We start from the raw sequence: 12,506 nt of genomic DNA, 5'->3' as shown, positions 1-12,506 counted from the left end.
GAGGCTGGCTGCATGACACATGGAGGCCCTGGGGGGGATGGCTGCATGACACATGGAGGCCCTGGGGGGGCTGGCTGCATGACACCTAGGGGGGGCTGGCTGCATGACACATGGAGGCCCTGGGGGGGCTGGCTGCATGACACATGGAGGCCCTGGGGGGGGCCGGCTGCATGACACATGGAGGTCCTGGGGAAGCTGGCTGCATGACACATGGAGGCCCTGGGGGGGCTGGCTGCATGACACATGGAGACCCTGGGGGGGCTGGCTGCATGACACATAGAGGCCCTGGGGGGGGCTGGCTGCATGATGCATAGAGGCCCTGGGGGGGCTGGCTGCATGACGCATAGAGGCCCTGGGGGGGCTGGCTGAATGATACATATAGGCCCGGAGGAAGCTGGCTGCATTACACATGGAGGCCCTGGTGGGGCTGGCTGCATGACACCTGGTGAGGCTGGCTGCATGACACATGGAGGCCCTGGTGGGACTGGCTGCAAAATACATGGAGGCCTGGGGGTGCTGGCTGCATGATACATGGAGGTCTATGGGACTGCATAATAAACATGAAGGACACCTTATACATAGACTATAGCAGCGCATTATACATGGAGGTCTATGGGGCTGCATTATAATACATATAGGACTATGGGGGCTACATTATAATATATGGAGGACTATGGAGGCTACCTTACACATGGTCTGTGGGGGTGCATTATAAAGCATGGGGGACTGTGGTGCAGTATAAAATATGGAGAACTATGGGAAATGCATTATAATACATGGAGGACTATGGGGGTGCATTCTAATATATAAAGGGTTATGTGGGACCCTTTATACTATATGGAAGGCTATGTGGGGGCCATTATAGTATTTGGAGAACTATATATGAGGGAGGAAAAGATACAAGTATGGGATGGGAATGTTTTGTGCTGAGGGAAAAGGGCTCTTTCCCATGCTCTGCTATACATCTCTTAGCACCCAGCTTTCCCATGCTCTGCTATACATCTCTCAGCACCCAGCTTTCCCATGCTCTGCTATACATCTCTCAGCACCCAGCTTTCCCATGCTCTGCTATACATCTCTCAGCATCCAGCTTTCCCATGCTCTGCTATACATCTCTCAGCACCCAGCTTTCCCATGCTCTGATATGGGAAAGCTGGGTGCTGAGGGAAAGATGTATGACAGAGCATGGGAAAGCAGGGTGCTGATAGAGGGATTTTAGATCATGGGAAACCTGGGTGCTGTGGATAAAAGCCAAGTGTCAGCATCATTATCCCGTAACCTAAGTGTTGTGTACATGGAGGGGGGCCCCGGTCCAAAGTTTGCACCAGGGCCCATCAAACTCTAGTTACGCCACTGGGCATAAGAGTCCTTCAGGGATCTGTACAGGAATGTCTCTGAGTCCAACGGGCACCGTAGGCAGGACGGATGACTGGAACCGGATTCAGGTGCCGGGTAGGAACAGCAGACGGGGTCCGGGTCCAGCGAGACGTGCAGGCTGATGATACCAGGTGAAGTCGGGAATCGGTGACGAGTTCAGGCTGATGGGAGATGGCGGGATCCTCAGCAGACAGTCACCGGGGGACTTCCTGGGGAATCAGCAGTCAGGACCGGGTTAGGGTGGCAGGCGGGCTCTGCGGAAGAGACAGAGTTAAACGGAAACAAGGCACAAAGGGACCAGAACACCTAGCTATGGGAACACGTTGATCAGGCACTGCCCACATGGAAAGGAAGTCCTAATATACCCTGTACCTGTAATTGACCATATCCTGTTTCCAGGACGCTGGCCCTTTAAGAAGAGGTGAGTGAACACACGCGTGCCCTAATGCGCATGCGCGAGGCTCGTGTGCCGGAGAAAAGAGCAGGAAGCGGTGCAGGAGATGCAGGGGGACCAGACAGAGTGTCCTGGGTCACAGGGAGACGCCGGGACCGGTGGGCAGGAGGCACGGAGGACGCAGAGGAGGGAGAGTGAGGGGGGCAGCCGCGGGCAGAAGGACCGGGAACCGGAGCGGTGAGTGACATACGGCGCTGGGACCCGGGGAGTGTGACAGTACCCCCCTTCCTCACTCCCCCCTCCCCGCAACCGGGACAAGAAGTCATGTATAAGAAGAGTGCCAACGTTCTCCCGTGGTTCCCAGGACCGGTCCTCGGGGCCATAGCCCTCCCAATCAACAAGGAAGAACTGCTTACCCCGCACGGTTTTCATGACCACTATATCTCTTACCGGGTACACATCGCCGTCAGCAATAGGAGGAGGAGGAGTACCGGCATCAGAGGAGAAGGGACCAAGGATGACTGGCTTGAGCAAGGAGACGTGGAAGGAGTTTGGGATCCGCATCTTGGCAGGAAGCTGCAGTTTGTGTGAGACCTCAATGATCCGCTGGACGACCTTGAAAGGACTGATGTACCGCGAACCCAACTTGTAAGATGGAATCTTCAACCGGATGTATTTGGAGGAAAGCCATACCAAATCCCCAGGAGAGAAGTGAGGAGGGTCAAGGCGTCTCTTGTCCGCATGTTTGTTTATCTGGGTAGAAGCACGTTCAAGGGAGGTTTTAACGGTACTCCATATATTGGAGAAGTCTTTGGACAGGGCATCTGCAGCGGGAACATCAGAAGTCGAGGATATTGGTAATGGAACGGAAGGCTGAAGACCGTGGACAACATAGAAGGGAGAGCTGGAGGAGCATTCACTGACATGATGATTATGGGAGAACTCAGCCCAAGGGAGAAGTGTGGACCAGTCGTCATGATGGACGTTGACCTAGTGTCGAAGGAAGGAAGTCAGGACCTGGTTGACACGTTCCACTTGGCCATTCGACTGGGGATGGTAGGCCGAGGAAAAGTCCAGAGATACTCCCAGATGTTTACAGAGCGCCCTCCAGAATCGCGAGGTGAACTGAGTTCCTCTGTCGGACACTATATGCAAGGGAAAGCCGTGCAGCGGGAGAATATGCTGAATGAAGGCATCAGCGAGCTCCTGGGCAGAGGGCAGTCCGACCATGGGGACGAAATGAGCCATCTTCGAGAAATGATCCACCACAACTCAGATGACCGTATATCCGGAGGACAAAGGCAAGTCCGTGATAAAATCCATGGCAATGTGTTGCCATGGAACGGAGAGAATCGGCAGAGGCAGGAGACAGCCATAGGGCAAGTGCTTGGGCGTCTTGTTCCAGGCACAGAATGGACAAGCGGAGACAAAGGAGACGGCATCCTTACGGAGGGCCAGCCACCAATAGTGACGGACGATAGTACTCCACATTTTCTTCTGACTGGCATGATCGGCCACCTTTTGAAGAATGCCCCCATTGAAGGACTTTGGTTCTGTCGTTCTCCATGCCGAAAGTCTTCCCAGGGGGTATCTGTGCCAGAGTGACAGGAGCCACCGGGATGACGTTACTGGGACAGATGATGGACTGGTTCGTCTCTTCTTCTTGTTCTACCGGAACAAAAGATCGGGACAAGGCATCAGCCTGCACGTTCTTGTCCGCGGGCCAGAAATGGAGTTGGAAGTCAAACCGGGTAAAGAATAGAGACCAACGGGCTTGTCGCGGGTTCAATCTTCGAGCAGATCACAGATATTCCAGGTTCTTATGGTCGGTGTAAATGATATCCGGGTATACTGCACCCTCCAAGACATAACGCCATTCCTCCAAAGCCAGCTTGACAGCCAGGCGCTCTCAATCGCCAATGGTATAGTTGCGTTCGGGTGCCGAGAAGATTTTGGAGAAGAAGCCGCAGGTGACCATCTTCCCGGTGGACGACCTCTGCATGAGCACGGCCCTAGCCCCTGAGGATGAGGCATCCACCTCCAAGGTGAACTGTCGGTTCAATTCTGGTCTGTGGAGAACGGGAGAGGAGGCAAATGCCCGCTTCAGGGAACAGAAAGCGGCGTCGACCTCAGGTGACCAGTCTTTCGGGTTGACCCCCTTCTTGGTCAAAGCGGAGAGAGGTGCCATCAGAGCAGAGAAGTGAGGGATGAACTGGCGATAATAATTGGCAAAGCCTAGGAAACGTTGGATGGCTTTCAGTCCGGAAGGAGGGGACCACTTAAGGATAGAAGACACCTTCTTGGATCCATCTGCAGGCCTGTATCAGAGATCACATAGCCCAGAAAGGGAAGGGACGTCCGTTCAAACACACATTTTTCGTACTTAGCGTACAGGCGGTTCTCCCTAAGCCTTTGAAGAACGAGTCGTACATTCCTTCTGTGGGTTGGCAAGTCCAGGGAATAGACCAGGATATCGTCCAAATATACGACCACACAGACATAGAGAAGGTCCCTGAACACGTCATTCACCAGTTCCTGGAAGACAGCCGGGACGTTACAGAGGCCGAAGGGCATCACACAGTATTCGTAGTGCCCGTCATGGGTGTTGAATGCCGTCTTCCATTCGTCTCTTGGGCGAATACGGACCAGGTTGTAAGCTCTGCGAAGATCTAGCTTGGTGAATATACAGGCACCCCTGAGCCGATCGAATAGCTCTGGGATCAGAGGGAGAGGATGTGGAGACACGGGGCTGTGTGGGTGCTCTCATCCGCTAAAACCCGTCGCCTTTAGAAAGACAGCGTGGCTCAGGGCTCAGCCCAACTGAACGCCGGCCTCCTTAACCGTGGGCGTAACACTACTCAGACAACACAGGGTGAGGGAATCATAATAATTAGACTTTATTGGATCCCCAAACAATTAACAGCACATAACACATAACCAGCAAAATACAAATGTAACAGGCAACAGAGTCTAACCCTTCCGCTGGCTCACCAGGGATTTAGAATGTCCATGCCTCAGAGGTCCCAGGGCTATTTACTCCAATCCAGCAGCACCCCGCTTTTGGCAGGCACCCACCGAGAAAGGAATAATGCCAGATATAGGAAGCTGTGTGAGGTCTGCAAAGTCTGTAGCAGGTGACTGAACTGTCCCAACCTGAGTGTCCTCCTTAGGTAGTCCTGGTATGATGATATAATCCTGGCAGCCGGAGTCGAAATATGGTCTCCAATCAGAACCAGAGTCCCTAGATTGAAGCCAAAGGGTATCCTGATCCTCTAGTCAGCTCCTAAGAGCTTAGACTGGATCCATCAGCATCCATCAACAACCACCTGGTGGCTTAAAGAAATCCCTTTTATAGCCGCAGCCTTCCACTTGGATACACTGCGTCCTCATCGATTGGTTGGACAAGATTGCCTCTCCCATTGGATGAATCTCAAGCTGCATGGAGAATGTTCATCCAAATGATGTCCACAGAAAGACTGAGGGTATACATGTAGTCTGCAATGCACAGACTAGACAATGACCACTAAGGTAATTACATTAGCAATTCACAACTACATTACAATGATTACTGGAAGAGTCTAGAGAAACAATACGTCTGGCTTTCAGCGGCCAACACAATTACATGAGTCAACAAGAGTCTTGTAAAAACAATGAGGGACTTATCCCCCGTCTATAAACAATCTATCATCCTGTCTGGCTGAATTTTAAGAAACTTTAACCCATGAGAGTCCATGTCGTCACAGAGGATACTTGTTTTTCACGGTGATCTGGTTCAAGCTCCGGTAGTTGATGCAGGGGCGTAAGTCCCCTTCTTTCTTCTTGACGAAGAAGAAACCTGCTCCAGCAGGAGACGAGGATCTCCTGATAAACCCCCTTGCCAGATTGTCTGCAATGTAGTCTGACATGGCCTTGGTTTCAGCAGGGGACAAGGGATAGATCCGTCCACGAGGAGGTGTAGTGCCTGGCAGCAACTCAATGGCACAGTCGTAGGGTCGATGTGGCGGTAATACCTCTGCCTCCTTCTTGTCAAAAACGTCCACAAAAGACCAATATGCGGAAGGCAGTCCCGGCAGGGACTCCGGTGCCGGAAGCTGACGGACGGGCCGTACGGACAGCAGACAAATCTCGTGACGACGGGCCCCAACGGGTAATCTCTCCAGAGCGCCAACTGACGACAGGTTCATGTACTCGTAACCAGGGCAGGCCCAGCAGGAGTGCGTGAGCCAGTTTTGGGAGGACATATAGAGCAATTTTTTCGGTATGCAGAGCACCAATACAGAGTTCCACGCGTTTGGTGATAAACAACACGGAGTCGGATAGAGGTTTCCCATCCACAGAAGCAATCACAAGGGGTTTTGGAAGCGGGACGACAGGTACCTGGTACTTGTCCACCGTAGCCTGTTGGAGGAAGTTGCCCGCTGCCCCCGAATCAAGATACGCCTCTGCCGTGAACCGGGTCTCCTCCATCGTCACTTGGATGGTCCATGTAACTGGGTCTGAGAGGGTTCCGGTACCTAGGGGGGCCTCTCCTACCAACCCTAGGATTTGGAGTTTCCCGGCTTCTCATGGCAGGAACGAAGCAGGTGTGTACCGCTTCCACAGTGGAAACACAGACCCTCGGCGCGCCGTTCTGCTCGGCATTGCTCGGTTTGTCCCAGTCGATCTATTTGCATAGGTTTGTAAGTAGAGGTGCCGGACGGCACTGACTGAGGAGCAGTGAACCTCTGCAGAGGGAGGATGTGACGTGTAGGTCGCCTCTCCCGGGATACTTCCTTGGACCATTCCTGGAAACGGAGATCTATCCAGGTTGCAAGAGAGACCAGAGCATCCAGGGTAGGAGGAACGTCACGACTGGCCAGCTCGTCCTTGATGCGGCCGTAGAGCCCTTCTCGGAAGGCTGCTGTCAATACCTCGTTGTTCCACCCTAGCTCAGAGGCAAGTGTACGGAACCAGATGGCGTACTGGCCAACCGTTAAAGTCCCTTGGCGTAACTGGAGGAGCAAAGAGGCGGCCGAGGAGGTGCGTCTAGGTTCATCAAAGGTGTTACGGAAGGCCTCCAGGAATCCCCGGATGTCGGTAATCACAGGGTCTTCTTTCTCCCACAAGGGATTTATCCAGGCCAATGCTTCACCCTCCAGATGGGACATCAGAAAGGCCACCTTTGCTTGATCAGAGGCAAAGAGGTGTGGAAGCAACTTGAAATGCAGCGAGCATTGATTTAGAAAACCTCTACAGGTCTTGGGGTCCCCGGCATACCGGGGCAGAGAAGCCAGGCAAAGTTTCGAGGTCGCAGAGGAAGCCATTACGGAAGCCGGTGCCGTGTTCTGAGTCGACAGGGATGTGGCTGTTGCTTGAAGAGTATTCAGGCGGGTGTCCACTGAAGACATAAAGGCCAGCATGCGAGATTGGGTCTCGCATTGTCGTACCAGTTCTTGCTGTAATCCGGCCAGCTGGGACGCTAGTGCTTCGGCGGAATCCATGGCCTGATCAATCTGTAACGTCCTGGAGGTGGATTCACTGGGCCGTGCACCGGACTCCCCCAGTGAGGCAACCCGGAACCAGCCCCTATACAGGGACTGACCGATCACCCCACCAGAGGGCCTAGATGCACGGTAGCCGGAACACTAGGGGTACGGCATAAGAGTCCTTCAGGGATCTGTACAGGAATGTCTCTGAGTCCAACGGGCACCGTTGTCAGGACGGATGACTGGAACCGGATTCAGGTGCCTGGTAGGAACAGCAGACTGGGTCCGGGTCCAGCGAGACATGCAGGCTGATGTTACCAGATGAAGTCGGGGATCGGTGACGAGTTCAGGCTGATGGGAGATGGCGGGATCCTCAGCAGACAGTCACCGGGGGACTTCCTGGGGAATCAGCAGTCAGGACCGGGTTAGGGTGGCAGGCGGGCTCTGCGGAAGAGACAGAGTTAAAAGGAGTCAAGGCACAAAGGGACCTGAACACCTAGCTATGGGAACACGTTGATCAGGCACCGCCCACATGGAAAGGAAGTCCTAATATACCCTGTACCTGTAATTGACCATATCCTGTTTCCGGGACGCTGGCTATTTAAGAAGAGGTGAGTGAACGCGCACGCCCTAATGCGCATGTGCGAGGCTCGTGTGCCGGAGACCAGAGCAGGAAGCGGTGCAGGAGATGCGGGGGACCAGACAGAGTGTCCTGGGTCACAGGGAGACGCCGGGACTGGCGGGCAGGAGGCACGGAGGACGCAGAAGAGGGAGAGTGAGGGGGGCAGGCGCGGGCCGAAGGACCGGGAACCGGAGCGGTGAGTGACAGACGGCGCCGGGACTCGGGGAGCGTGACAATTGTCCACATCCGTATAGGAGTGAGGTCACAAATTCAGGCTTTGTTCAGGATTTTTTTGAGGCACTTTTTAAACCAAACCTAGTGGGGATCAAAAAGGGATCGATAGTATGGCTCCACTTTTTGGAATGCCATGGATCTTTGTTTTATGTATAACACCTACATGAAAACCTGACTGTTTTGTCTCAGCCTAATGTAATATTTATCAGGCTCAGAATTATTGTGCTAAACATGACATGCGGTAAACAAGTTAGATAATTATCAGATAACCCCTAGTAAATGATAGAGAATATGGACTGTGGAACCTAAACATATGGATGATTTTGCTAACATTTCTTTAAATGCAAGTATTCAAGAGTGAATATATAATTTCTCTTGTCTTCACAGATAAGATATGTCTGCACAAAGTGTAAATACTAGTAAAACATCTCATAAAGTACCATCCAACTCAGACTACAGGTGGGAATATGAGTATTATGAATATGCACCAGTTTCATTTGAAGGACTAAAAGCTCACAAGTGTAAGTATTGGCGTTTATCTTTATGCATTTTTACAGGATTCAAAAGTAAATAAGCAAATATATTTTTGTGCATTGTCCTCAGCCAAACAAGCATGTTTATGGAAATCTGGAGTAGATAGCAGTCATAACAAGAACCTGTCAGCACGATTTTGTAATGTAAACTGAAGACAGGGGTATAGTGAGGCTGTAATACTAATTACATTACCCCTTTTCTGAAGAAATCCACTTTCTTGTTCCTCTTTAATCCCCATTAGAAGTTTTCTACTAATTATATTTTGGTGCACAGGGACCGGACTATACACGGGAACTTTCCTGCGTCTGTGGTTTACTGGAAGCTATGCCTTTTTCCAGTCTCTGATTGACAGGTCACTACTAAGATTTCAAACAGAGGAGGTCGGTCACTTGTAGACAGAGGGGCCGGGGAATCACAGACAGGGAGGAGAAGTCCCAGTTTTCAGTTCGGCCCTGTGCACCAAAATGTAATTAGTAGAAAACTTCAAATGCTGGTTAAAAGTCAACCAGAAAGCGTATTTCTTCACCAACGGTATCATTTTAATTTGGATTACAGTGTCATTACAGTTTTTTACATTACAGTACAAAATCATGCTGACAGGTTCTCTTGAAGTCTATCTTCAATTTAAAGCAAATCTGAAACTATAATTAATGTGCTACTCTCGCTTTCCTTATTGGGTAAAAGTGCAGAGATCTTGTAAAAGCAAATAACTTTGCAATTTACTTGTTACTGAAAGTCATCTCCACTCTCAAGAAAGGAGGGATTTTAAATCTTATTTGCTGCTTGCTCCTCAACTTATCACCCACACTGAAGTCTACCAGCAGCAAAATATGTATAGTGCTTACAAGCTCTTTTTAATAGAGCTCAGTCATAAACACTGCTCTGAAGCTGGCAAGTGCCGCTAAGTTGCAATGTTTCTTTTGATATGCCAACTTCAGTGGCAATGCACTCCTCTGAAATTACCTCATATACAGTGGGCAAAATAAGTATTTGATACACTACCTATTTTAAAAAAATCCAGAAAGTCACATTGTATGATTTTTAAATAATTAGTTTGCATTTTATTGCATGAATTAAGTATGTGATACAATAGAAAAACAGAAGTTAATATTTGTTATATAAACCTTTATTTGCAATTGTAGAGGTCATTTGTTTCCTGCAGTTCTTGACCAACTTTGCACACAATGCAGCAGGGATTTTGGCCCACTGCTTCATACAGATCTTTTGCAGATCTTTCAGGTTTCGGGGCTGTTGCTGACAACATTGAGTTTTGAGCTTCATCCAAAGATTTTCTATTGGGTTCAGGTTGGTCTGAATACTGGCCAGGCAATTCCAGGACCTTGAAATGCTTCTTGCGGAGCCACGCCTTAGTTGCCCTGGCTATATGTTTTGGGTCATTGTCATGCTGGAAGACCCAGCCACAACCCATCTTCAATGCTCTTACTGAAGAAAGGAGGTTATTGGCCAAAATCTCATGATACATGACCCCATCTATACTCCCTTCAATATAATGATATCATCCTGTCACCTTTGAAGAAAAGCATTCCCAAAGTATGATGTTTACACCTTCATGCTTCATGGTTGGGATGGTGTTCTTGGAGTTGTACTCATCCTTCTTTTTACTCCAAACATGGCGAGTGATGTTGATACCAAAAAGTTCTATTTTTCTAGCTGTTAATTTGATGAGGTAATCTGGAGATATTCACCCCATGCTTCCAGAAGTCCTTCCCACAAGTTGGATTGGCTTGATGGGCACTTTTTGGGTACCATATGGTCAACTGCTCCCACAACAGCTCAATAGGGTTGAGATCTGGTGACTGGGCTGGCCACTCCATTACAAATAGAATACCAGCTGCCTGCTTCTTCCTTAAATAGTTCATGCATAATTTGGAGGTGTGCTTTGGGTCATTGTCCTGTTGTAGGATGAAATTTGCTCCAATCAAGCGCTGACAACAGGGTATAGCATGGCGTTGCAAAAAGGAGTGATACCTTTCAGTATTCAAAATCCCTTTTACATTGTACCAATCTCCTACTTTACCAGCACCAAAGCAACCCCAGCCCATCACATTACCTCCACCATGCTTGACAGATGGCGTCAGGCATTCTTCCAGCATCTTTTCAGTAGTTCTGTATCTCACAAATGTTCTTCAGTGTGATCCATACACCTCAAACTTCGATTCGTCTGTCCATAACCCTTTTTTCCAATCTTCCTCTGTCCAATGTCTGTTTTCTTTTGCCCATATTAATGTTTTCCTTTTATTAGCCATTCTCAGATATGGCTTTTTCTTTGCTATTCTGCCTTGAAGGCCAGCATCACGGAGTAGCCTCTTCACTGTAGACGTTGTCAATGGCATTTTGTGGGTACTATTTAAAGAAGCTGCCAGTTGAGGACCTGTGAGGAATCAACGTCTCAAACTAGAGACTTTAATGTACTTGTCTTGTTGTTCCGTTGTGCAGCGGGGCCTCCCACTTCTCTTTCTACTCTGGTTAGAGCCTGTTTGTGCTCTTTAGGAAATCTTCAGTTTATTGGCAATTTCTTGCATGGAATATCCTTAATTTCTAAGAACAAGAATAGACTGTCGAGTTTCACATGAAAGTTCTCTTTTTCTGGCCATTTTTAGAGTTTAATGGAACCAACAAATGTAATGCTCCAGATTCTTAACTAGCTCAAAGGAAGGTCAGTTTTATATCTTCTCTAATCAGCAAAACTGTTTTCAGCTGTGCTAACATACTTGCACAAGGGTTTTCAAAACATCCATTAGCCTTCTAAACACAGTTAGCAAACACAATGTACCATTAGAACACTGGAGTGGTGGTAGTTGGAAATGGCCTATATACAACTATGTAGATATTGCATTCAAAACCAGACATTTGCAGCTAGAATAGTCAGTTACCACATTAACAATGTATAGAGTGTATTTCTGTTTAATTTAATGTTAGCTTCATTGAAATAAAAATGTGCTTTTCTTTCACAAATAAGGAAATATCTAAGTGACCCTAGACTTTTGAACTGTAGTATATCCCACTGATTCTCATAATTTTTTTGTGACATATTATGTTTCATGTTAATGGAACATTTTGGTTGATATTATTAGAGTTTATTTAGAAAATATCAAAAATTTGACAAAAAATTAAAAATTTCACAAGTTTTAAATTTTTATGTGCAGCGCCCCACAGGGCTTTCGGGTACTTGTCACCGGGCCAGTGGTTCTTGGGGTTGCTGTGACTCGCCTGACGCGACTCCATGGCCCCGTCGGTTACATGAAAAAACAAACCAAACAAACAGGTATCCAGTGTAAATAGGGATGGAGGGAGGGCGACGGGTCCCTGGGAAGCATGTCGCCGATTGCAATGGCACTGCGTCCTGGCCTCCTCTGTCGCAGACCCTTCCTGCAACTGTTCCTCTCCCAGGGTGGTGGTGGACGGCAATGGGGGATGCTTAGCAACGCCACTGTCACGTCCCCATCGGAGTCCGCTCCTGCGACTTCTGGCCTGATCGCCAGACGACGCCATGTTCCCACCATGGATAGTGCTGGTGATGGGAGAGGAGTCGGTGCCCGTGGTTCTGCGGAGCACAGTGTCACGTCCCCACCGGAGTCCACTCCTGCGACTTCTGCTCCGATCGACAGACGACGCCATGTTCCCACCATGGATAGTGGTGGTGATGGGAGAGGAGTCGGTGCCCGTGGCTCTGCGGAGGACAGGCTCCGCTCATCCACTAGGCTGGGTTTCCCTGGAACCTGCAGTACCACTGGCTGACTGTAGGTGGCGTGTGTCTCCCAGCTGAAGTAGCCAACATTCACCTGCAGCCTATGGGAAGACACCACACCCTTCTTATTCCCTCTCCTGTCACATGATCACTGCTAGTGATAGTTCTGTT

At 49.5% G+C, this 12,506-nt stretch overlaps 1 protein-coding gene across 1 annotated transcript in view; it reads left to right on the top strand.

The window, feature by feature from the left end:
- Positions 1-12,506, top strand: part of MRAP2 (melanocortin 2 receptor accessory protein 2) — a 206,950-nt gene that overhangs the window by 47,545 nt on the left and 146,899 nt on the right. Inside the window, exon 2 of the mRNA XM_075338423.1 lies at positions 8,480-8,613. Within this exon, the coding sequence (XP_075194538.1) occupies positions 8,487-8,613 (127 nt within the window). The 5' untranslated portion in view covers positions 8,480-8,486. The remainder of the gene's footprint in view (positions 1-8,479; positions 8,614-12,506) is intronic.

The sequence above is a fragment of the Anomaloglossus baeobatrachus genome, chromosome 3 (assembly GCF_048569485.1).
Source record: "Anomaloglossus baeobatrachus isolate aAnoBae1 chromosome 3, aAnoBae1.hap1, whole genome shotgun sequence".
Lineage (NCBI taxonomy): Eukaryota > Metazoa > Chordata > Amphibia > Anura > Aromobatidae > Anomaloglossus > Anomaloglossus baeobatrachus.
This window is presented reverse-complemented; position numbering and strand designations above follow the sequence as displayed.